Source organism: Engraulis encrasicolus, chromosome 3 (assembly GCF_034702125.1).
Source record: "Engraulis encrasicolus isolate BLACKSEA-1 chromosome 3, IST_EnEncr_1.0, whole genome shotgun sequence".
NCBI classification, from domain to species: domain Eukaryota; kingdom Metazoa; phylum Chordata; class Actinopteri; order Clupeiformes; family Engraulidae; genus Engraulis; species Engraulis encrasicolus.
In genome coordinates, this window is record NC_085859.1 from 45,027,302 (window position 1) to 45,050,494 (window position 23,193).

Genomic DNA, 23,193 nt, shown 5'->3' on the forward strand with positions numbered 1-23,193 from the left:
AAGTCATGACAAAATGCTGTGAAGCCTTGTCACCGGTAGCAACCACATGACCATTGAATCAAAGCAGTCCTTATTACTGTACTCATTTCTTCCAGTAACAGTAAGAATGTCTCACCTTTGTGCTTCCATGTATTTATTAATTGTACACTGTAAAGATGCAGTCTTGATTCAACACTGAGAGAGTCTATTCAACATCCTATATGTGTATTTGGTCCCAGAGTACTTTCTACTGGTGGCACTAGCACTTGAAACGTCACTAGGTGGCAACATCTGTATAGAGGTGTGGCAACCAGGGCTCTAAATTAACTCCCGCAACACGCCAAATGCGAGTGAAATTTCATTTTGGCTTGTAGAGAAAATAATCTACGCGCCAATTTGGCTGGTAGCGCCAGACTGGAATACATTATGAACGCCTAAACCGCTGCTTCTATAATGAACCCAACGACGGCAAGGGTTCCTACCAGGGGCGGAGCTATAGGGGGGGCAAGCAGGGCATCTGCCCCTGGGCCCAGGGCCCTCCTGTATGGGTGGTGGGGCACTATTATGACCTTTGCAGGCTGTACATGACCATTGGAGGCTATATGGGGGGCCCTATCTGTGTTTTGCCCTGGGGCCCTGTGTGCAATTGTTCCGCCACTGTTTCCTACATTACCCATGGACACTTCCGTCGTGATGTAGGCTACGGCCATTGGTTAGTCATGTAACCACAGTAACGAAGACTTTCGCCTATTGGCTGCCTGCTTCACTGCGCGCACCAAAGCCACTGCTTGTTTGAAGAGCAGATTTTGAAAGCGGGCGGCTCGCGCAGCGCTGAAGCCAGTTTCAATAATATGAGCGCGGGTTACTTCTGTTTAGTAGGTTTTGTACGGATGATAAAGAATTTTGTGGTGGTTACAGCAAGGTTCTGTGTCGGTGAATGCTAGTGGGCTAATAATAACAGTAACAGCGACGTTAACATGAAGTGGTGGAGGAGCGAATAAGACCAGTGATATGTTAAAGGTCTGCCATGTGATGTGATTCACTGTTTTCAGTGGAAATGAAAGAAAAACTAATGCAATGGATTGAGTAATAAAAATTAAACAGAAGTAAAAACATTTTTTTTGTAAAGTTTATATAATATGTATAACAGAATATGTATATTCTTTATGTGTGTTGTGGAAATAGTTGAATAAAATAATTAAAAAAACATAACGCATACGTTTGGCTGGTAAGAAAAACTATCTACCAGCCAAATTGGCTGGTGGTGGAAAAAGTTAATTTAGAGCCCTGGTGGCAACGCATTCTGGTGTGTACACTCAACAGAGCTGCATGTACGATTTATTGACACTCCTCCACACCCTGCCAGGCACATAATCCCGCCCTCCTCTACATTATCTTTGATTCCAGATTCCCCTTTGTGTAAATAGAATGAGGAAGGAAGTGGTCCTTCGCAACTCCGGGATTTAATCATGTGCTCTGCATGAGCTGTAAGACGAATATCAGAGCATTAGACTTACTCATATAATGGGAAATATTATTGCTTTCTTCTGAGCAAGTATATGCGAAGATAGACCATTTTCTTCATCAATTGTCTTCTGTTAAATGGGAGAATGTCTGCAGGTAAGCCCACAAACATGACTCATATACAAATATGACGTGGCATTCTTGCTCTGCAGGGGAGGCCAGAAATTGCTTCTTTTGTTTGACTGCATACTGCTGTATATTGAATGTGATATTGGAGACTATTATGCTGTAAACCAGTAAACCAGATCTGGCCCGGGCATGGCAAACATTTGGACCGCCATGAGGTTGGAACAAATGAAAACATACGTATATGAGTGCTATCTGTGGCCAAACAGTCAGGCAATCAATCATCAATCTATTATTTTGTTAAATCAGTCATAAGACTGCATAGAGTTATCACTCCATGTGGTAAGACCTTCAAGTTAGGTGGGTTGTATGTAATGTATGTATGCATGTATGTCTGTATATAGGCCTGTGTCCTCTGTTTTTTGTTTTGTTTTGTCTCGTTTTTGTTTTTTGTCAGTTGTGCAATAGTCTTGTGATGTGATGTTATGTGTATGTCCTGTCTTAAGCGAGTGTTGCTCAGGGACGCAAAAACAATTTCGGTGAAAACTGACAATGAAGTATAATCGTATCGTATCGTATTTGTTTGGCCCTCAGCCTCATTTGTGCTACATAATTTGGCCCTTGGGGAAAGATAATTGGAGATCACTGCACTGACTGCATCTGCTACAAGAGACAAATGTTAGAAACAGACCAACTCTCTTGACAATAGCCTGGGTGCATTAAGCACATGCCAGCGGTCGGTGGGCAGTAACAATTGATTGGCTGCTAGAATGCTTGATTATATGATTATATGATATTTATTCATGAAATTATATTTTGAGTATTTCTATTTTGAAGTTCATAGGGTTTTTTGTGTCAAAATCAAGTCTATAACATTTTCAAATATGAAAGCCATCCTTTATCCATACCCCTAACACAGCAAATCGGCATCCTGAAGTGAAGTGAACATAATTGTGCATTTTCTTTCTTTCTTTGTTTTATTCAATTTCAATTAAATTGTATATTTGTAACAGACACATGTGTATGGTCCATATCAACTAGAAACATAAAGTACAAAAGTGAAATAAAGGACAGACAAGGATAAAATAAATTACAAGTACAATTACAACCATTAACAGGTTCTCCAGTGTCTCCTATAACTTACCAAAAAAAACCTAGCTCTTGGTGGTGTTTACTAGAGATGCTATTATACTACTTTGGGAGCAATCCAGTCGGCCCATGAATTTATATATTACACTTCTCAGGACTGCATTAGAGCATGGCAACCGACCGAAGTCCGACGGGCCCCGTCGGAACCCGACGGCCCAGGCTGGACTCAGAGAAAAAAAATAGAATATCTGTCGGACTCTGGTCGGACTCGGGCTTGAAGCAAACAAACATTGTGAAAATTGTAAGCAACCAGAGGAAACGTTTCGTTCATGCAAACGGCAGTTTTGTGATTAAAAAATAAGTAATTGAATATGCATAAATGAAAATGTTGGTAGGCTACTCGTGCGAGTGATTATTATTGGCTGTATGCACGCGCCAGTTACCAGTGGCAACATTTGGACGCTCACTCCGAGTCAGCCGAGCAGGGATGCCGAGTCAACTTGCTTTCTTAATAAGCGCCAAATCAACAGTTGTCAGTGAACGCATGGTCTTTTGTTGTAGTGTAGGCCATGTTTCAGCATGCCTTCGAGGCTGTCTTGAATGTTGAACATAAAATGACGAAGTTTTTCACTGCATTGTTCGCCAAGGATTACATTTGCGGAATGGGCTAGCAAGGAGCATAATATGGATAACTAAGAAGACGCACACACGCTACGTGGAGTAAGGTAGGGGCGGAGAGGTTTCCTGTTACTATTTTGTCCGCTGTGACATGTCATGTCCGTCCTCCTTTCTAGGTTCTTTTGTTGTCACTTTTACTGTACAGTTGTAACTATGCGCGTGCAACCTTTCCTGTTTTGATATTGACCGCATGGATATCAGGGGAAATTGCATTCTCTTGGAGGGTCGAACAAGCTACTGTTCTTCGGGGTTAACTTATAGCCCATCCTTCTTAACGACAAGGAGCGGCAGCTTCACGTAACAAATGCTTCGGTAGCCGCGCTGACTGCATCCAAAATGTATTCGTTAGTTTTCGCCTTTCTTATCCTCTCACGCCCCTCCCATGCATTCGATCACCGCACCCAACATGTCTGATTAGTCTAAGGTGCGCTGTCACGTGTGTGTATGTGCCTGTGTGTGTGTGTGTGTGTGTGTGTGTGTGTGTGTGTGTGTGTGTGTGTGTGTGTGTGTGTGTGTGTTTATACTTACTATTCAAGATTCAAGATTCAAGGAGTTTATTGTCATTGTCAATGAAGTCAACGAAATTGTGGGTGGAGCAACAACACTGCGTAGTTTGAAGTAGGCCTATAGAAGTAACCAAAAAGAAGTAGTCAAATAAAGTCTAAATTCATGAAGTATATCATGAAGTATAATAAATTAAAGTAAATAATAGTAATAATATGAGTATTAACAAATTAATCAAGTAAATCAAAAACAGTAAAATAAAAATAAAATAAAAAAAAATGCGTGTGTAACTACTATGCGTGTGTAACTAAATTAGGCTACTGCAAATTGCCTCATCCTAACGTCTTTGCCTATCCTGGCTATTTATCACGTGCTATTTTGAGTATGGAGGAGCCCACATAGAAAATCTTGCTTGCGCACAGGTTCTGTTGTTATTACAGTGGTCTCGGGCTTCAGACGGGTTCGGACACAAACATTTTAATTAGTCTCGGGCTCGGGTTGGGGTCAATCACTTTTCTGTCGGCTGAGAGCCGGGCTCGGACAGAAACAAACGGCCCGAGCCACACTCTAGACTGCATCACACCCAGGGACATTGAAGTGAACAAACAGCTTTCTGGCATTTGACCATCTAGGTAACTTCATCAGTAGTCTCATAGTGTCATTATATGCAGCTGTCAGCTTCTGGTAGCTGCTACTCTCATAATTACACCATATGTGGGCAGTGTTAATGGGTGTGCACAGAAGGCTCTAAACAGGGAGCATTTGACATTAAAAGAACACATGCTAAACTTAGGCATACAGTTTACGTCGTTGGCGGTATAGTAGCATTTGAAGAAATAAATAATTAAAAAAGGTTTTTATTAAATACACCAGCAGCAGTATGTGTGTGTGTGTGTGTGTTTTGTATGTGTTTTGTGTGCGTGTGTGTGTGTGTGTGTGTGTGTGTGTGTGTGTGTGTGTGTGTGTGTGTGTGTGTGTGTGTGTGTGTTTAGTGCAGGTAGAAAGTGTGGTGTGCGTCTGTGTGTGTGTACCTGTGTATGTGTGTGTGTGTGTGTGTGTGTGTGTGTATGTGTGTGAGTATGAGTTGTGTGTCAGTGTGTGTATGTTTGGGTTTAGTGCAGAAAGTGCAGTGTGCGTGTGTGTGTGTGTGTGTGTGTGTGTGTGTGTGTGTGTGTGTGTGTGTGTGTGTGTGTGTGTGTGTGTGTGTGTGCATGTGTATGTTTTGAGTTAGTGCAGGTTGAAAGTTCAGTCACAGATGTAGTAGTGCAGGTGGAATGTTCAGTCGCAGATATGGTGGTGGGGATGAGGGGGGGGAGCGTTGTCAGTGGCCTGGCTGGTTAGAGGCTGACAGTGAAGGGAGAGTGGGTTGAGTGTTCAGTATCTTGATTGCTTGATGCATCGTGCTGCTTGCAAGCCTGGTGGTACGGGAACGGAGGCGCCTGTACCTCTTTCCAGAGGGCAGGAGGCTGAACAGTTTGTGTGCAGGGTGGCTTGTGTCTTTGATGATCATCAGTGCTTTTCGGGTGAGGCGTGCGGTGTAAATGTCCTGCAGGGAGGGGAGTGGTACTCCAATGATCTTCTTCGCTGTGTTCACAACACGCTGGAGTGTCTTCCTGTTTTTCTCCGTGCAGCTTCCTCCCCACACTGTGATGCAGCTGGACACGACGCTCTCTATGGTTCCTCTGTAGAATGTTGTCATGATGGAGGGTGTAGCACTTGCCTTCTTTAGTTTGCGCAAGAAGTAGAGACGCTGATGGGCCTTCTTCGCCAGTGATGTAGTGTTGGTGGTCCAAGAGAGGTCGTCGCTGATGTGCACTCCAAGGAACTTGGTGCTGCTCACTCTCTCCACAGCATCACCGTCGATGGTCAGTGGTGGCAGTTGTTTTTGGACCCTCTGAAAGTTGACAACAATCTCCTTGGTCTTGTTGACATTCAGCAGGAGGTTGTTGTCTTTTCACCATCTGGCCAGCAGGTCTACTTCTTCTCTGTAGTGGGTCTCATCGCCCTTAGTGATGAGGCCCACCAGTGTTGTATCATCCGCAAACTTCACTAGATGGTTAGTGCTGTGGGTCGTTGTGCAGTCATGTGTCAGCAGCGTGAACAGCAGGGGGCTGAGAACACAACCTTGCGGAGCCCCCGTGCTCAGGGTCAGGGTGCTTGAGGTGTTATTCCCTACCCGTACTGCTTGTGGTCTCTGCATCAGGAAGTCCAGCAGCCAGTTGCAGAGGGAGGTGCTGAAACCTAGTTTGTCCAGTTTTCTGATGAGTTGTTGTGGTATTATGGTATTGAATGCTGAGCTGAAGTCAATGAACAGCATTCTCACATATGAGTCTTTATTGTCCAAGTGGGTGAGGGCTGGATGGAGGGCAGAGCAGATTGCATCCTCCGTGGATCGCTTGGCTCGGTATGCGAACTGGTAGGGGTCCAGGGTGGGGGGTAGGGTGGCTTTGATGTGTGACAGGACTAGCCGTTCGAAGCACTTCATGATTATGGGCGTCAGTGCTACAGGACGGTAGTCATTGAAGCATGATGGTGATGATTTCTTCGGCACGGGTATGATGGTAGCAGCTTTGAAAAGTGATGGGATGACTGCTTGCTCCAGAGAGATGTTAAAGATGTCTGTGAAGACATCCTTCAGCTCTTCTGCACAATCCTTCAACACTCGGCCAGGTATGTTGTCTGTATATAACTATGTGATAACAAATAATCACAACAATAACATCCTGTATGTTTTTCAAAACGAGTATAGCAGTGTGCAGAGTAAAAACTATTCAAATACAAAAAGTAGAAAGTGTTTGTGACGGACAGACGGATGCATACGCTGGCATACAGCATGACTGGAGAATGGTAGGTGGTGAAAGCGACAGATACTGTTGTTAGCACTGAAGTACCGTAGGTAAAAGCTAGACAATGATGTAAGTATTGGAAAGCTATGGACTACACCAAAGCGTTGCATAGCTATATATGGATGGTACCATGTTGTACCACACTGTAGGGGGGTAACTAAAAAGCTCTTCTCTGTTTTCAGGGGTTCACGTTCAACAGAGGTTGGTAGGGTGTGAGCTTTTGAACAACCAACCTGGACACATGATAACCATGGAGGCCTTCAATGGCCATGCAGGCTTTGAGAGACACTATAACGGCCAGCAGGACATGCATGAGGCAGAGTGGAAATGGCCCGTAATGAAAACTCAGCCCGAGCTTGCCTATGACAAAGTGCTGTACGCTAACTTCTTACAGCCGCTGTGTGTTCAGCACCTGAGGAAATACTTGGCGAAGATGAAGGATCGGGTTATGGGAAAAGGTAAAGCACAGCCTGAGGTCTTAATTTTCAAGTGAATCACATATCGTCGCTGTCCAGCAGAAAGCTTGTATCTCCACTATTTTTGTTTTCTATATTCATTCCTCTTTATTCATTATAACATATACATGAGTACTACTGGTCAGTCTCCATGACTATATGTGTATGGTAACACTTTATTTTAGGGATACATCTATTAGCACTTATACATACAATATTAATGCCTGTGTAAGTAACTTGTAAGGCATGTATTAAGCAAAATCAGACAGTTGTTAGACATTTATTCGCAAATGTCTTGTTCATGCACATTATAAGGGATTTATTACCAATATAACCTTAGTAAGGACCTAGTAGACCTAGATTTTTATTTATGAGTAAGCAGTAAGGGCTAGAATACAATGTGTATAAGCTCCTGGTACACTGTGTGAACAAACCCTGAACAGTGTGAAAACAGATGTGGAATAAGGGTCCCTATTCTAAAGTGAGGCATTGCTCAGCCCAGATGGCTTAGGGCCCCCACTCTACCCAGTTCCCCCTTGGGCAGCAAAGTGTAATAATTTAACTGATCATGCATTAGTCTAGTCACACATGAGTTTTTTAACTTATACAACTTAGTGTAATGTGGAGTAACTGGAAGCGTTATAAAGCAAGGATTGGACGCAAACTTCTCAATGATGGTGGGGTGGTGAGTTGTCATTTTTTCATACACAAATTACTTTTAATTGTACAAACCCCAGAATAAATGCAGAATATAACGACGAGTAATAGTTTGGAAGCAAAACTAAGCTATTCCTTTGTGATAAATAAGTTAATGTTTGAGAAACGTAGCTACAAGAAGTGCAGTGCATGATGGGTACACCCTTAGACAGAAATGTAATGCGTGCAATGCAGCAATGACAATATTTCTGTTGTTAGGTACATGGCAAATTGTTTGGATGACAACTAAATTGCACGAGTGAGGGGAGGAGCTAAGGACGTAGGTAGGCAAGGCAAGGCAAGTTTATTTATATAGCGCATTTCATACACAGGTGCAACTCAATGTGCTTCACAAAGTTAACAAATGTAAATGAAAGGAAACAGGGAAGAAAGAAGGAAATGAATTAGAGTCAAAAAACATTTAAAACATTAAGATAAAACATAAGGTAAAAATAATAATAAAATAAAATAAAACAAATTAAATAAACATAAAAATAAAAATAATAATAATAAGTAATTTAAGCTAGGGGAAAGCATCTGAGATCAGCTTTGTCTTGAGTCTAGATTTAAAGCTATCAATAGTGGGTGCATTTTTTATGTCATCTGGAAGCTGGTTCCAAAGCTTTGAAGCATAGAAGCTAAAGGCTGCCTCTCCACACTTTGTTTTGACTTTTGGAATCACCAGCAAATTCTTCTCCGTTGACCTTAGTGACCTAGTTGGTGCATACAGCTGAAACATATCCAGTAGATATGTGGGTCCCATTCCATTTAGTGATTTAAACACAAGTAGCATAGCCTTAAAATCAATTCTGTAGCTTACTGGGAGCCAATGCAGCGATCTTAAAATTGGAGTAATGTGGTCGAACTTCCTTGTCTTTGTAAGAACCCTTGCAGCTGCGTTTTGTACAAGTTGAAGCTGTTTAATGGTCTTATTGGGGAGGACAGTAAAAAGACTGTTACAGTAATAAACTTTACTAGAAATGAAGGCATGTATTATCTTATCCAGATCATGTTTAGACATCAGGCAACTAAATTTAGAGACGTTTTTTATGTGATAAAATGCAGACTTAGTAATAGCTTTCATGTGACTGTTGAAGTTTAGGTCACTGTCAATGAGGACCCCAAGATTTTTAACTGTTTCCCTTGATTTCAGTCCCTTCGTTTCAAGGATATTAGCAATCTTTTGTCTCTCCTCTCTTTTCCCAAATATAATTACTTCAGTTTTATCTGTGTTCAGCTGGAGGAAATTGTGAGACATCCATTTGTTAATTTGGTCCATGCAATGATAGAGTGATTCAAGGGGGGTATAGTCATTTGGGGACATAGATAAGTAGAGCTGGGTATCATCCGCATAGCTATGGTAATTTATGGAGTTATTCTCGATAATGTGTCCCAGTGGCAACATATACAGATTGAACAGTAGTGGTCCCAGAATGGAGCCCTGGGGGACCCCACAATTCAGAGACATCGGTGATGAGGTATGTCTTCCAATGGCGACAAAAAAACTTCTTTGTTGTAAGTACGATTTCAACCAGTTGATCACTATGCCTGTAAAGCCAACCCAGTGTTCCAGTCTATGTAGTAGTATAGAATGATTAACTGTGTCGAAAGCGGCACTTAAATCGAGTAGCACCAAGACGGATGATTTGCCAGCATCAGAATTCAATCTTATGTCATTCATAACTTTAATAAGAGCTGTTTCAGTGCTGTGGTAGGCACAGAAACCTGATTGAAACTTATCAAAATAGCTATTAGACATTAGAAAAGCAGTTAATTGGTTAAAAACAATTTTCTCTATTATTTTACCCATGAATGGTAGATTGGATATGGTCCTATAGTTGTTTAGTACCAGTGCATCCAGGTTGTTCTTTTTCAGTAAGGGTTTCACAACTGCTTCTTTCAGACAGCCTGGGAATATGCCTGTTTGTAGTGAGGTGTTGATGATCAGAAGTACATCTGATGATATTAGATGTAAGATGGATTTGAAGAAGGCTGTTGGTAAAATATCTAAGTCAGATGTAGAGGAGCTAAGACTTTGTACCGTTCTATTAAGAATGTCCACATCAACTAAATGAAAATTTCTCATGAGGTTAGGATTTAACTTCACCGTAGCAAGTTGGTAGGCTCAGAGCCGGGTAGGTTGTCTGCAGATTGCGTAGCCATCATGCACTGCACTTCTTGGAGCTAATGTTCTCAAACATTAACTTAATTACCACGAAAGAATAGTTTAATTTCACCTCAAAGCTGTAACCCAGGCCTGCTAGGGTGTAGGATGGCCCCCATCATTTATTGGAGGTACTTTAATTAGGCTACTTGAATTTGTGATGCTACCTGGTGACTGATTCAGGATGGCTGCATCTCTCTCTCTCTCTCTCTCTCTCTCTCTCTCTCTCTCTCTCTCTCTCTCTCTCTCTCTCTCTCAAAACAGACCAGGCCTGTTTGGGTGTAGGATAGCCCTCATAATTTATTGGATTTACTTAAATTACTTGAATTTGTGATGGTATTACCTGGTGACTGATTCGGCATGGTTGCATCTCTCTCTCTCTCTCTCTCTCTCTCTCTTTCTCTCTCTCTCTCTCTCTCTCTCGGGGGGTGGTTGGGGTGGAGGGGAGGGGTTGGGGGAGTGGGTGAGTATGTGAACGTAAGTAAGATATGGTTTGTGAGTATTAGGTCTCTCTCTCTCTCTCTCTCTCTCTCTCTCTCTCTCTCTCTCTCTCTCTCTCTCTCTCTCTCTCTCTCTCTCTCTCTCTCTCTCTCTCTCTCGGCAGACCAGGCCTGCTTGGGTGTAGGATAGCACCCCATAATATAATGGATTTAATTTAATTATTATTTAATTTTGTGTTGCTATTGCCTCTTGCCTGATTTTCTCAGCAGAGTATGTTTGAATTATGGTATTATGTTAAAAATAAACACTAGGCTTATCTTACTAAAAATGCTTTAATTAGTCTGGGTGCACTATCCAGAGTTATACTAATAACATTTGTTATTGGAAACTTTATTATGTTTTTTGATTGATTTTTTTTTTTTGATTGAAGATAACGATTGGTATAAATTAGGGCAATCACTTTGAATCATGGGGGGGTTAAAACAAGCTGGCACAATAGGGAATGAGTTTGCTGACCATGTTGGCTAACACCCTGATCTTAAGAATGCCTACAACATCAATCACCAAGAGCTACCATCCCATACGGATGGAGTACAGATGGAACCTGATTTCTGTATGTGAGTCCTTGTCTTTTTGTTTTTTCGTTGTCTGTTGGATGTGTTTAAGTTTAAGTTTAAGTATTTCGTGTTCCTTTGTTATTTATGGCTTACCTGTATCTACTGTTTGCAGGGGTGACTCGCACACAGAATGACCACTCAAACAGAGTGTTTTTTCAGAGTGTTCTTTTTACTTGGTGGAGCCCAGAAGGGTGAAGAAAAAAAAAAAAGAAAAGGTGCAAACGTTTCAGTCCTCCTGGACTTTCCTCAGTGCAAAAGTGAGTGCAACATTGGAGCCATCTTTTACAGGGTTTGTCAGGTGCTTACAATTAGTGGCTAATTAGCCACATACCAATCACAGACAAAGCACAGTTGTAAGGAAACTTCATTTTACAAACATTACAGAGTACAGCAGTGTGTAAAATATTTTTTTTTACAAAAAACAAGACATATCCAACTCCTCATTGATTCCAGTTGGGTGCATCGTTTTTAAGTAATAAATATATCTACATTCGTGTTGTAGTAGCAATTTGTCAGTGTTGCCACCTCGCCTGTTAGGAGTAATTAGGTCAATGCCACAGAAATCCAAGTCAGTAATTGAATGATTGCCATCAGCAAAATGCCTGGCAACTGCAGATTTGGGGTCTTGTCTGCGGATGGCGCTCTTGTGCTCATTAATCCTAAGTCTCAATTGTCTGGTGGTTTTACCTACGTATTGAACGCCACATTTAGTGCACACCAAAAGGTAAACAACATTAGTTGATCTACATGTAATACATTTCCTAATTTTGTATTCTTTTTTTGTGACAAAACTAGAAAACACATTTACTTTTTTTGTGTTGGAGCAGGCAGCACAATTGCGACATGGAAAGAAACCTGTGGCATTGTCCAGACGTTCTGTGCGGCTAGGCCCTCTGTAAGTGTCTGCACGAACAAGACAATCCCGGATGTTTTTTGCCCTGGAAAAGGAGAAGAGCGGCAGTGTATTGAAAATGTCTTTCCCAATGTCATCAGCAGACAGGATATGCCAATGCTTTTTAACCACATCGCAAATAGCGCGGCCAAGTGGTGAATAGGTGGTATTAAACACACAAGAAAAGGTTTTCTGTTTTTTTGTGTTGGTATTACACAGAAGGTCGTTTCTATTTTTCTCATTCACTCGTGTGAGTGCCTCATCTAAAGTTTTTCTTGGGTAACCCCTTTCGATGAATTTTTGGAAGAGCTTGTGGGCCTCCACCTGAAAGTCTTCGTCTCTTTTACAGATGTGCCGTACTCTAAGGAACTGGCTGTAAGGTAGACCTTGTTTGAGGGAGTTAGGATGGTGACTCGAGTGATGTAGAAGACCATTTCTGTCAGTGGGCTTTGTAAATGACTTGTATAAATGTCTGCCCCATTCCATATTACCTTTGTGTCTAGGAAGTTCACTTGGTGATGATTGTACTCAATATTAAATTCAATTGATTCAACACAGCTGTTAAGATATTTTACAAATTTTTGGAGGTCCAAAACTGGGCCTTTCCAGATTAGAAACACATCATCAATAAATCTTTTCCAGAACACAATGGAAGGTGAAAAGGGATTGTTGTTGTGTACATATTGATGTTCAAACCAGCCCATGAATAAGTTTGCATAGTCGGGTGCAAATGTTGCACCCATTGCGGTCCCATGTGTCTGAAGGAAAAAATCCATTCCATAAAGGAAATCATTTTTAGTTAAGACAATTTCAGACATGTCAACCAGAAAATCTGTCGGTGGAGTATCTACTGTTCTGGTGTTAAGAAACCACCTAAGGGCAAGTAAGCCAGATGAGTGTGGAATGTTGGTATAAAGACTGACTACATCCATGGTGGCCAGAACTATCTCAGCATTAGGGCATACCACATCAGAAAGTTGGAGGATGAAATCACCAGTATTTTTTAGGTATGAGGGAAGCTTTTCAACTAATGGCCGTATGTGGTAGTCTACGAGATTAGAGAGAGGTTCAGTTAATGAGCCAATGCTTGCAATGATGGGCCGGCATTTAGGAAAACCTTCAGAGGCCTTGTGTACCTTAGGTAAACCATAGATCACAGGTTTGGTGGGAAAATCAGTAAGAAGATATTTGTACTCAGCCTGACTCACATGACCATACGACAACGCCTGTTTTAGAAATTGATCAATCTCCCTTTTAAAAAGTTGAGTGGGATCACATGGCAACTTGCGATAAAATTTATAGTCAGACAACTGTCTTTTGATTTCATCATCATACATTTTACTATCCATCAAAACCACACCGCCACCTTTGTCAGCAGATTTCAGAACAACAGAGATATTTTTAGACAAATTAGTCAAAGCATTGCGTTCAACCACAGAACAGTTGGACTTAAACTGGTGTGTAGGTGACTGAAAAAGTTCTTCCACATTTGTCTCAACCAGCTTACAAAAGGTTTCAATGCTTGCAGAGTTCACTGCTGGACAAAAGGTGCTCTTGCGCTTGAATGGTGCATGTGCTTGTTCTTCATTAGCAGCACTCTCGACAGTCAATGAAGTTAGTTCTTCCCTTGTGAAAAAAGTCACCCCTGCAAACAGTTTATGTCTACTTGACCATCGCACCAGAGCTAAAAGGACGTGTGTCAAGAGCGCAACTCATTTTTTGCTGAACCTTACCTGTATCTACACCACTGCAAGCTCAAATCACACACAATTACACACATGCATATGGCACACTAGTATTTGCAAAGAGTACATTATTACCTCATGTATAATCTTAAAATAGTGTCACTGAATGTGAATGGAAAGCACAATGTTATAAAGAGGAAGAAGATCTTATTAGAAATGAAAAAAGAGAAGGCGGATATCATTTATTTACAAGAAACACATTTGGAGATAGAGGAACATGAGAAATTAAAGAAAATAACAAATAGTAAAATATATTATAGTTCATATAACACAAAGCAAAGGGGAGTAATAATAATAATTAAGAATCACATTGCTTTTGAAATGGAAGAAGTTTTTACAGACAAAGATGGACGATATGTTCTTGTAGTAGGTAAAATAGAAGGGATACAACTTTCTTTTTTAAACATATACTATCCACCAGATACTGGTATAGAATTTATGACTAAGTTAATAGATTTGCAAAAGGAATAGCTGTATTAGCTGGGGATCTAAATCTTGTCATGAATGCAAAAATAGATTCAACAAGCACGAGACTGCATAAATCTGAAAAGAATGCTGACTTATTAAGGAAGGCATGCCAAGAATTTGGACTGATAGACGTATGGAGAGCACTCCACCCAAGTAAAAAAGAATACACTTGCTACTCAGGAAGACATTCAGTGTATAATAGGTTAGATTATTTTTTCATGTATAAACACAATTTCACACTAGTTAATTCGTGTCAAATTAGCTCTATAAATATTTCAGATCACGCTGCCATCTCTCTGTCTCTAAAACTTAATTGTAAAAAAGGTAAATCCCTGTGGACATTGAACAATTCTCTTTTAGAGGAAATAACCTTCGTAGAAAAAATAAAAAAGGAACTACAATTATATATAGAAATAAATGACACACCAGATATAGATCCCATCACACTATGGGAAGCAGTAAAGGCTGTATTAAGAGGTATAATAATATCCTACTCCTCGGCAAGGAAAAGATCAAAAGAAACATTAGAAAAACAACTACTTTATGAAATAAAATGTTTAGAACAACAGCATAGTGCAACAAACGATAAAAAGGTTAAGATGGAGTTAGAAGAAAAACGGAAAAAAATAGATAAATTCCGCATGATGGAAATTGAGAAACGAATGAAATTTACACAACAGGAACGGTATGATGGTGGACCAAAGGCGTTAAAGATACTGGCGTATAAATTAAAGAAACAGCAAGAGAAGACACATATAACACAACTAATCACCCGTCAGAATAAAGTTATAATGGATAAAGATGAAATTGCAGAAGAATTTGCTAAATATTATGAAGATCTCTATAAAACAGAATTGAAAGATGATAAAGAACTAATTCAGAATTATCTTAAAAAACTTGAAATACCAAAAGCAACACAAGACAATAATATTGAATTAACAAAGCCTATTACACTTGAAGAAGTAAATGAGGAAATACAAGGTCTACAACAAGGAAAAACACCAGGAGATGATGGCTTTCCAAATGAATTTTATATAGCATTTAAAGATCAGCTTGGTAGCTTATTGGTAAGAGCCTACAATCACGCATTGGGCACGGGTAGATGGGCTCCAACATGGACTTCATCTATTATCACTTTGATACATAAAGAAGGGAAAGACCCGAAAAATTGTTCATCCTACAGACCAATATCTCTATTAAATACAGATCATAAAATAATAACATCAATCCTTGCCAAAAGACTAAAATACATTATTCCTAATTTGATAAATACCGATCAATGTGGCTTCATCTCAGGACGTCTCCTGGCAGACAATATACGACGAACATTAAACATAATTGATTACTCAAAAAAAAATGACGAAAATCTGATTTTATTGACTTTGGATGCAGAAAAAGCGTTTGATTTAGTTTCATGGCCTTTCATGTTTGAAGTAATGTTAAGTTTTGGTTTTGATGAAAATTTCTGTACATGGATTAAAGCAATATATGCAAACCCGGTATCAGTTGTAAAGACAAACGGTACACTATCAAGACTGTTTTTAATTCAAAGGGGAACAAGACCAGGGGACCCCCTCTCTCCACTTCTTTTTACCTTTTACATTGAAATTCTTGCAATAGCTATTAGACAAAATAGAAATATTAAAGGGATTACAATAGGACAGGAAACACATAAGCTAGCACTATTTGCTGATGATATAATACTTAACTTGACAGCTCCAAAAGAATCACTGCACCAACTGATGGAAGAAATAGAAAATTATAGTACAATTTCAGGATATAAAATTAATAAAAGTAAATGTGAAGCCTTAACAATTGGCAGGGAAATGGACCAAGAACTAAAGCAACATTATAATATTAGATGGGACTCACAAATAATAAAGTACTTAGGTATCTATATTAGCTCGGACTTGAGTGATTTATATAACAACAATTATAATACTTTAGAATTAAAGATAAATCAGGATCTCAATAGGTGGAAATTAATCCCTGACGGAATCTATAGTAGGGTAGAGACAATTAAAATTATGGTACTCCCACAGGTTCTCTTTTTATTTCAAGCACTTCCAATTTCACTTCCTCCAACTATTTTTTAGAACTTGGAATAAAAAAATTGCAGATTTTATTTGGAATGGCAAAAAACACAGAATCAAATATGAGACATTAACTCAACCAAAGGAAGAGGGAGGTTTAGGGGCTCCACAAATACAAAAATACTACTTCGCATCACACATTTTAACAATAATGAATTGGATGGGAGAGGAATCACAAATAAAATGGATCAATACTGAAAGAGAGTTGTCAAATGGAATACTTGGCTCTTTACCTTTCCTTAAAAAAGTGTCACAAAAGCAATATCTACAAACATTTTGCATTGGAAACACATTAAAGACCTGGAAACAATTATGCTCTTATTTAAAAATCAATAGTGAAAGCGTACGGCTAAGAAAAATGAGACACGACCCAGATTTTAGAGCACAAAAAGATGACAACATTTTGGACGCTTGGGGAAGTGCAGGACTGACCATATTTGCACAAGTTTTTGAAGAAAATATAGTAGTTTCGTTTCAAACCCTTGCAGAGAGATACAGTCTACCACAAAAACTTTTTTTTTAAGTATTTACAGGTCAGGAGCTATATACAACAAAAGGCGGAAAAGGCAACTAATGAAGTTTTAATTTTTTTGTTAGAAAATAGAAACAAAAGTAGAAGGGGAGGTGCTCTAGCAAAGGCCTATAAACTAATACAAAGAATGACAAAAACCAAGTGCAAGGCAAAAGAAAAATGGGAGAATGAATTACTAATTACTATTACAGATAGTTCCTGGAGTGAATTATGGAAAGAGACTTTCAAAACAACCCAGTCCAAATGCTGGAAAGAGTTTGGCTGGAAGGTCAATCAAAGATTTTTTATGGTACCTAAACAATGTGCCCATATCTCAGGAGCTGAGCTGTTGGCGAGGATGTGGAGAAGAAGGGTCGCATACACATATATTCTATACATGTTCTATAATAAAACCATTTTGGGAGGAGGTAAGGCGAGCTGTCACATACATTTTTGATCTAAAACAACCTCTAACACCAGTAAATGTATTAGGCATCGACATATCGAACAGGATAAAAAGAACGCACCATATTTTTTTTCATATTCTAAGACTTACAGCACTAAAGCAAATTACAAAACTATGGAAACAAAGCAAACAACCAGATGTCCAGCTATGGTATAATCAGGGCTTTGAACCGTTATTTTTTTCCAAACGTTCCGTTCCGAACAGAAACGGAATTATAACGTTTCCGGTTATGAGTTCCACCAATAAATTGACGTTCCCGAACCGGTTAGAACAAAAAAATATTGTTCCCGTAACGGTTCATTTCGTTCCTGTCAGCTGATTTCTCCCCATAGGCCTAACTGACGGCAATTAACGAAGAAAGACGGAAGTGCAAATGAGTCAGCCTACTTCTAAACTGTTTATTCAAGCGGATGAAAAGAATATCCTCCAGAGTTTTGTCATTCATGGACGACCTAAGCGGAGAATCAACCTCAATGATGAAAATGCGTGCTCCACGCTGACTTGGGTCACGGGGAGCGCTATGATGGACATTGTGAGTTTGTGCATATTTGAAGCACCCATGGATGGCCAATAATGTTGAACATTCTCGGTGCGCTTTACATGCGCTTCTCTGCAATATCTTACAATGATACAATGGAAACTCTGTCCTTTTGTATGACAGTGGTTTCTCTTATTTAAGATGTGGAGTGGAGACTTTGTAATCCACAGCTCTCCATTCAGTCAGAGAATGTCACAGGAAAATAATTACTTTTTTGCCTTTGAGGAACGGTATTAACCGGTATTAACCGGTTACCATTATTTTAAAATAAGTGTTTCTGTTCCAGAACATAAAAAATAATAACGGTTCCGGTTTCGTTTCTGTTCCCTGTAAAATACAAAAAGTTCCTGGTTTTCATTTTCGTTCCTTGAACCGGTTCAAAGCCCTGGGTATAATACAATAAAAAATGTTTTGGAAATGGAAAAAAAATATATTATTTTCTAGAAAGTGCTCACACAAATGGGAAGAAATGTACCCAGAAAATCTTTGCAATAATATGTGCCTTTATTTTGAAAATAGAACAACAACATAAGCTTCCAAATCTTTCACAGCTTGTGCATGCCCCCACACACCCACCCTCTACACCAGCACATAGATACATCCAATACAACACCTACTTCACACACACATACACCTACAGGTGAGCTATAGAATGTCTTTTTCTCTCTCTCTCTCTGTCTCTCTATCATTGTCTCGTAAGGTATGAGTTGAAGTGCTTTTTTATTTTTATTTATTTATTCTCTGTCCTTGTTGGTTTGTTTGTTTTTGTCTATATGTTTGTCTGTGTCAACTGTCTATTGTCATTTACGTATTTGGGGGAAAAAAAAGGTTTATTTGGTAGTATGCTGAAAAGTCATTGAAAAGAATTGAAGTCTTGTATGGGCATATATCGTGAACTAGAAGAAGAGAGAAAAAATGGTGGTGATGATGATGATGATGATGATGATGATGATGATGAATTTGTCATATTGAAATGAACTGTAAGCCTTGTGAACAATTCTACCAATAAATAAAGTAACAAAAAAAAAGCCGTAACTCTTCATAATGTTCTGCATTTATTTTAGGGTTTTTACAATTAAAACTCAACTAAAACTGAGTACATCCTCACACTTTGCTAATCGGGTGGGGGGTGTGCAGGTAATGAGGTGATCTAGATAGTGCAGGGGCCCTAAGCCATCTGGGCTGAGCTATGTATCACTTTAGAATAGAGACCCTTATTCCACATCTGTTTTCACACCTTTCAGGGTTTGTTCACACAGTGTGTCGGGAGCTTATACACATTGTATTCTGCCACTCACGACTTACTAATGAATAGGAATATAGGCTTATTGGTCCGTACTAAGGTTATATTGGTAATAAATCCCTAATTGTGCATGACCAAGGCATTTGCGAATACAATGTTTTATTTTCCTTAGTACATGCCTTACAAGTAACTTGTACAGGTATTAACAACGTATGTATTAGTGCTAATAGATGTATCCCTAAAATAAAGTGTTACCATGTGTATGATAAATTATTAAATAACCAACTTTAATTGTGAAATGCTTACTTATTTAGAAAATAGTTATTTAGAAATTAATGAGTGAAAAACTATGAAAAGTGGAGATACAAAGTGCCTGCCTAACAGCGACGGTATGCTGATGTTTCCATTGATGGGGTATGATGAACCAAAGGGAAAACTAGTGTGGAACTTGACTCTAAAGAGTTGACGTGGATGCCTCCATCTTGAAAGTATTGGCCTCCAGAAGTTAATCAGTTCACATACTTCAATATAGAGTATTACCGCACAATATTTGGTATTTGATTTTCAAAATCCTTTCAGAAGTTATTGCTCATAAACAATCTGGGATGCACACGGAGACTCACATGTGGCCACAGGAAAACGAGGAGAATGCCGTCCGGTAATTTTGCGAGTAGGCCATCAGAAATTGAAGAGTTCAGATGCAAAACCCCTAAGTGCCTTTTCAGAAATTAAAATTTATTATTTTTTATGTAATACAAATAGATCAAAATTGCATATTATTTATTTTATTTATGTAATTTAAATGTGTATATGTATTATCAAGTTCATTAATATAAAACAAACCAACAACGGGGTTCCCTAAAAATATAGAAGTGCAGGTCTTCAGAAATGGAGTTAGGGGGTTTTGCATCTGAACTCTTCTTACTGTAGAATGCTAGTTACTGTTTCTTTATTCTGACAATATTATTCTCACAGTGAAGCCTAGAGTCAGGTTCCTCCAGAAGAGACTCCCAGACGCTGGAGGGGTCAGAGTGACCTGCCTGGCCACTGGTTTCTACCCCCGTCACATCAACCTGACCCTGCTCAGAGATGGCCAGCCTATGCCTGACCACCAGATCCCTGGGGGAGAGCTGCTACCTAATGGAGATGAGACGTACCAGATGAGGAAGGTCAGCACAGAGGAGCTACAGCAGCATCACTACACCTGCACAGCTCAACACCTCAGCATGGACAACAAACTGGATATTGATTTAGGTAGTGTGCCACCTGTGCTTGTTAAATTTGAATTTCATTTACACTTAAGGAGAACATAGGAGAATGCACATCCAAATTAGCCTGGTACTAGCTTGCATGGTTACAATGCATAAAATGACTGATCAATCAGTCATTAAAAAAGTGTCCCTTTGTACGCTAAAAAAGACGGAAAGGGACACTGTGCAAGATTTGTAGTTGTTTATTTACAGAATTCATGCTACCCATTCACTAATGTTACCCTTTCCATGAATACTTCCCATCACCATCAAATTCTGAGTATTCATTATGCCAGGGAAAAATCAATTTTTCATACATGAAAAGGGGGATCTTTTCCATGGTCCACCATTTTGAATTTCCAGAAATAGCCATTTTTAGCTGAAAAATGACTATACTTGGGTCCTACTACAACATTTTAGTTTTTTACTTTTTACTTTCATGAAAAGATAAAATTTGGCAATAGGCAGCCCAGTTTCAATGAGCAGCATAGTTGCAGTACCTTTTTTGACCATTTCCTGCACAGTGTACCTTTAAGTGAATAATAACCTAAATATAATGTTCTTAATAGTGTTGCACCGATACCATTTTTTAGCACCGATGCCGATACCGATACCATACCGATACTACTCTGTTCGAAATGTATATACAGTATATATATGAAAAGTTATATAGGCTACTACTTGGATGTAACATCATTGCTATTATGGCTTTGTCAGGCTGCTGCCTACTCCAGTAGAATTTGTATACTTTTAAATACCTATGATATAAAATAACTAAGATCAAGGCTCCGTTAAACTGTCATACTAGCATCTGTAAACGGTATCGGTGCCCTATTTGTTGGTATCGGCCGATACCGATACCACCATTTTAGTGCAGTATCGGGGCCCCGGCCGATACTGGTATCGGTATCAGTGCAACACACTTAATATACTCTGCGTATCTCTGCATGTGTTGTCTCCATATAGGCTTCTAGTCAATTAATAGCATAAATGGAAGTGGAGCCACTATTGGATATGGGGTGTAGGAAATGTTTTGAAGTGCTGAAAAGACATTGATGTTGAGTTGTGTTTTTTTTAACAGAGTGTGAGCGAGACTCAATAACAACCCCCATAGTGTCTGCTACAGTGGTGACTGTGGTTGTCTGCCTGGTTGGAGCCTTTGTCTATTTCATATGTAGGAGGAAGCACAAAGGTATGGTACTTAAACTATTATTACTGAAAGTGAATAGATACAACAATAAAGAAGGCTTTGGTTCAAGGGTCGCGTGGTTGTTAGGTGACAACTTTTGTGTTGGTCTCACAAAGTCTTGCCATAACTTGTGTCCAACTATCTTTCTTATCGTTTACCTTTTGATATTTGAGTGAAAGCAAAAAGCTTAATCTGAGCAGAGTTTACCCTCTCACATTGTGGTTGAATGTGTTATTGCATTGCTGGTGTTCAGTACTAGACTGCTACTGCCCTCTTGTGACTGAAATGTATCACTTCAGGCCAGGGATCCCAGTCTTCTCTGCAGAGTAACTACACAGCTGCCTCAACAGGAGAGACCATAACCTCAACTCCATGACCTCAGACACAAAAACAATTTACAAATGGAAAAGGTTTTCTGAGTGCTCTTGTTCTCCAACTTTGTAAACTCCAAACTGTAGGTGCTCTTGAAGTAGGAAGACTAAAGTCCTTTCATTTGGAGTGTGGTGGGCCGACTTCAGGCAACTCCACAAGTCGACAATGATTGGCGTTATTATGAAAACCCTTTATTAAATCTTGAGCATTGTAACAGAGGTAAAACCGGCAACCGGTTTCAACCCTTACTGAGTCTTCATCAGGGCATAAGGTTTTAATAAAGGGTTTTAATAAAAGATTTAATTAAGGGTTTTTTTTATAATAAGGACAATCTTTATTGACCTGTGGAGTTGCCTGAAGTCAGCCCTAGTGCCACCACCCACAAAATCAATTTACTTGTACCAAGCACTTTTATAATTTTGATGTATGTAGTGTTTACTTTTAGTAAATATAGAAACTAGAGTAAATAGAGCAAAATAGAGTAAATAACATGCAGGTTCAGTCGTGAGTCAATATATATATATATTTTTAGCAGTTTGTGTTTTAAAGCTTGCTTTATGCTACATTATGCAAAAACTTTCTTCATGTCCCATTGTTGTATCATTTCATTGTATTTCTCCAATGCAGTTGTGATCTGATTTCGTTTACCATTGTTGACCTTTGGTTGGAAATTCCTGTATTTGCCCTTGTTTCTTTACTAGTTTGTAATAAAGTAAAAAAAAAAAAAGTTATATAAATAACATACAGTATATTACACCCAGACTTTCTTTTCATCTGTTTCTTAATGCCTTCGGGCAGGTTTTCAATTTCTGTTGAAGTTGCATTCAAGTCATGAGCTAAGTCAGGGTTTCCCAAACTGGGGTACGTGGCTTGCCGCAAGGGGGTGCGCAAGCAGAATAGAGCGATGACTAAAATGTGTGTTTTTATGCAGAATTACTGTAATGAACATTACACAGTTTTTAATTAAGTGGGCTTGCAGAGCAATGCCTGATTCTAGTAATCCCTAAGTACAGTTTATTATTATTAAGCAGGCTTGCAGAGCAAGGACCGATTCTAGTAATCTCTAAGTCCTGTTTATTAAGCGGGCTTGCAGAGCAATGCCCGATTATAGTAATCGCTAAGTCCTGTTTATTGGTTCTCTTGTGCAGGGCAGTAAAAATAGAAAATGGATCTCTTCCTAGGCCTTTCGAGATAGAGACACCGTTCAAACACTAAAAACGACAGGGCTGGCTCTATGGCGTTTCCCATTGTGGCTTGAAGTGCCTTTTTCAAGAGGTCAGCGCATGTCCCACAAGAGGTCCATTTGTGACTGAACCGTTTAACCTATAAACTTCATTCAAAGACTGTTAGAGAGATCAAATATATGA

General features: G+C 39.4%; 1 protein-coding gene across 1 annotated transcript; it reads left to right on the forward strand.

Annotated features, from left to right (window-relative positions):
* Positions 1-1,589: 1,589 nt before the first annotated feature.
* Positions 1,590-22,293, forward strand: LOC134445109 (major histocompatibility complex class I-related gene protein-like). Its single transcript, XM_063194195.1, has 5 exons — positions 1,590-1,599; positions 6,869-7,144; positions 19,991-20,269; positions 21,347-21,457; positions 21,754-22,293. The coding sequence occupies exons 1-5, from the start codon at positions 1,590-1,592 to the stop codon at positions 21,828-21,830; spliced, it is 753 nt and encodes a 250-aa protein (XP_063050265.1). The 3' UTR covers positions 21,831-22,293.
* The last annotated feature ends 900 nt before the right edge of the window (positions 22,294-23,193 follow it).

Coding starts and splice junctions, on each gene's coding strand:
- LOC134445109 (XM_063194195.1), top strand. Junction 7,145..19,990: donor GGATCGGGTTATGGGAAAAG/GTAAAGCACAGC, acceptor TTATTCTCACAG/TGAAGCCTAGAGTCAGGTTC. Junction 21,458..21,753: donor ATGTAGGAGGAAGCACAAAG/GTATGGTACTTA, acceptor GTATCACTTCAG/GCCAGGGATCCCAGTCTTCT.